Source organism: Oryx dammah, unplaced genomic scaffold, assembly GCF_014754425.2.
Source record: "Oryx dammah isolate SB20612 unplaced genomic scaffold, SCBI_Odam_1.1 HiC_scaffold_2307, whole genome shotgun sequence".
NCBI lineage: Eukaryota > Metazoa > Chordata > Mammalia > Artiodactyla > Bovidae > Oryx > Oryx dammah.
In genome coordinates, this window is record NW_024072393.1 from 1,693 (window position 1) to 5,361 (window position 3,669).

The 3,669-nt window shown below is 41.4% G+C and overlaps 1 protein-coding gene across 1 annotated transcript; it reads right to left on the reverse strand.

Moving 5' to 3' along the window:
- Window positions 1-1,703: 1,703 nt before the first annotated feature.
- Window positions 1,704-3,276, reverse strand: LOC120859672 (endogenous retrovirus group K member 10 Gag polyprotein-like). Its single transcript, XM_040235684.1, is given in 1 exon segment — window positions 1,704-3,276. A coding segment is annotated over 1 exon segment (1,545 nt). The 5' UTR covers window positions 3,249-3,276.
- Window positions 3,277-3,669: the final 393 nt, after the last annotated feature.

Below are 3,669 nucleotides of genomic sequence, written 5' to 3' on the forward strand. Positions count from 1 at the left end.
AAGCACTTTCTCATTTTATCCCAGAGGTTGAATTAATGGTGGATCTGGGACATAAGCCCAGTATGTTAAGGCAGTCCCTTGTTGTATTTGTTGTAATATCATGAGCAGCATGATTAACATGTTTGTAGGGGTCACCGGCGGCAGGGTATGGACTTCATTCCAAGCTCGCTGCATCAATGCATGGATCTGCTGCGAAGTAGGCAAATTTTCCACGTCATCATTGAGGGACATCCGTCGCATTTGGTACACAAGGGACCTCCTCCGTCGTGCGTACCAACCTTTCCGGGATCCAGCGCGGCGCTTCGGCATCCTGTGGGAAAACACAAACATGACCCCGCCCCCAAATCAGTACCGGATCTGGTCCAGACCATCGTCCAGTGAGGGGATCCTTCCATTTTACGAGAGGTTTCTTCTTCAGGTGATGGTCTCCCCATAGTCGTTGCGCGGCAGAAAGCCCCTGTGAATCTAAAGTTAAAAAATTTAAAACAAATAAAGCATGGTGTAAAGCATTTTGTGGTGAAGGAGCATATAGCTCATTCCCCCTTTTTTGTTTTAAAAGTTGATGTTTCAGCCGTTGATGAGCTCGCTCTACAATGTCTTGTCTTTGCGGGTTGTAGGGTATTCCAGTTTTATGCTGAATATGAAAGGAAGCACAGAAGCGTTGGAAAGATTGACTGACATAGCCAGGGCCATTGTCAGTCTTAATAACTTGAGGAATTCCTAAGATAGAAAAACAAGAAAGCATATGTTGTATACAATGTCGAGTAGCTTTTCTAGTGTGAAGGGAGGCCATAAGAAAGTGAGAGAAAGTGTCAATAGAGACATGAACATATTTAAGACGGCCGAAATGAGAGACATGGGTGACATCTGTTTGCCAAATATGATTAGGGCGAAGGCCACGTGGATTAATGCCATATTGGGGTAGGACAAAAAATTGAGGACATGTAGGGCAGTTTTTAACAATCTGTCGAGCTGCTTCACGGGATATTTTGAATTGTAAACGCAGAGAATGACTGTTTTGATGGTGCAAAGCATGAGAGGCTTGAGCAGCACCAACAGCAGATTGATACAAGAGTTGCTTAGTTAAAGAATCAGCAACATGATTACCATGAAATATCGGTCCTGGCAATGAAGAATGAGCTCGGACATGCTCAAAATAACAAGGATGTTGCCGAGCTTGTATAGTAGCCTGGATAGATGAAAATAAAGTAAACACTTCTTCTGATGAAGTACCTATAATAGGAACAGTTTTTAACACATTTAAAGCCCGAACGATGTATTGACTATCAGTGAATAAATTAAAGGGAGTTGAAACCGTCAGTAGAGCTTGATGCACTGCAAATAATTCGACAACCTGGGCAGAAGAAAAAGCAGTTTGAGTATAATAAGATTGGTCATTAATAATTAAAGCTGCAATGCCATTGGAAGAACCATCTGTGAACAAAAGAGTGGCATTATTGATAGGTTGATTTTTAACTATTTTTGGAAAAATAAAAGGATGATGCATAGCAAAATGTAATAATTTATCTGTAGGATAATGATGTATAACTTGTCCAGGGAAATTGGCAAAAGCAAGGGCCCATTTATCAGAGAGCTGAAGTAACCAATTTTGTTGCTCTGTTGTATAAGGTATACAAATCAATGGGGGTTCTTTTCTAAAATATTGAATAGATTCAACCCGGCCTTTAGCCACTATTTAATCTCTATGGGCCATAAACAAAACAGCCGGAATTGTTGTTAACTCTCTGAGTCTCTCTTTTGTTTTTAGCTTGTTGTTGAAATAAAACCTCTTTTATGCTTTTTTTTTGCAGGGCGGCAGCCATAGCTATGCCCTGTATATACGAAGGACCAATATCTGCACAAATTTGAATAAAATCAGATAAATCCCCCTTCTTGCGATAAGGTCGCAAGGCAGCTTGACATGCTGAATTGGCATTTTCAAAAGCCAGCTGTTTGGCAAGAATAATATCAGCATGTTCATCAGACATAATTTTACCAATGGCATCTAACAGTCTGGCCACAAAATCTTGGTAGGGCTCATCAGACCCCTGTCTAATTTTAGACAAATCCTCAGTCCGGGTATTAGAACTAGGAAGTTTTCTCTATGCTTGTCGTGCTGCATTAGATATTTGTGCATAAGCACCTGGTAAAAAATTTAGTTGTGCATTAGTAGCTTGATAAGCGCCATCCCCTATCAACATTTCATAAGAAGTTTGAATGCCTTGTTGCCGATTTACGTCTGCAATACGGCCACACTGTTCAACATATTCTGATTTCCATAATAAATAATCTCCACCTGAAAGACATGCTCTGGCTATTTGCTTCCAGTCATTAGGAGGCAAATTTTGAGTTCCCAAATTTTCAATCATTGCCATAGTAAAAGGGGCAGTGGGACCATATTGAGAACAAGCAACTTTCAATTCTTTTAACTGTTTAAAAGGCAAGGCCTCATAAAATCGTTGGTTGTTTTGTTCAAACACAGGAAAGGCTAAAGCAAAATCAGATACCGTCTCACCCAATCGCTGAGCCTGTCGCAGAGCTTTTTGTAAAGGAGAAATGGTGTCCTGAGATGATGAAGGAACCACTGGTCCAGGCGGGGGATCCAATCCGGCAACAACAGAAGGAACATAAGCGGGAGGGAGAGGAGGAACAGGAGCGGAAAGATTAAACTTATGGTCTGAACTGCACAACAATTTAGCAAGTTTTCTGACACATTCCATCAGGTCATCGTCAGAAGCCTTGTGTTTTTCCTCTTGAGCTAAAAACTCCCACTCCTCATGGTGGTATTTAGCGGCTTCCTCTTCTAATTCATCCGCGTCTTCAGAGGAAAGAACGTCATTTACATCAAGGGACTGGGGAGAATTAAGTGGTTGCGGTTTACCCTCTAGCCCCTTCGGAACAGCATATTCTGGCTCATTTTCTGTTTTATCTTCCTCTTTGAGCAATTTACCTAACCGTTTTAACTCTTCATTGTCAAAATCTAAGCAATCTCGTATTAAAGTCCAGAGGGACAAGGTCTCTATAGGCACTTTATCTGGACCATGCAAAGTATAGTGCGTTTTAATTTGTTCTCCTACCTTTTTCCATGTCTCTAGATTAATGGTCCCCTCCCTAGGAAACCAAGGACAAACTTCTTCAATAAAAGAAAGAAAATTAGTTAATTTTGGTTTAGAAACAGTAATACCTCTATGTTTTAACATAACAAATAACATATGTACAAACAATTGACGACTGTGCGTCTGCCCCATGATTTATACTCTCAACAATAATCCTTACTACTCCACTTCTTATTAATTAGCACCGACACCGTGCAATTACTCACTCGTTCATATAATGAGTAGTGACGAAGAGCTGTCGTTTTCGAGCCCCACGTTGGGCGCCACCTGCCGCGGCCAGCACTGCAAGGTTTTTCCCCTACCCGGGAGTCACGAGAAACGGAGCTCGATCGCTGAGAAAAAAAAGGAGACAGAAAGATGGGGTTGAGAGGATCAGACCAACACAGCTGATGGCTGATGGCTGATGCCTTCGTTTATTGAGGAGAGTTTTTATAAGAAAATATACGTGACTCCTGGCACATATCAGAGGGCTATTATTTACAAGACAATCTTCAAACCCAACATTGTTTAAGGAGTACTTGTCCTTGAAGTGCAGCTGCTGCTAGACCTTCGG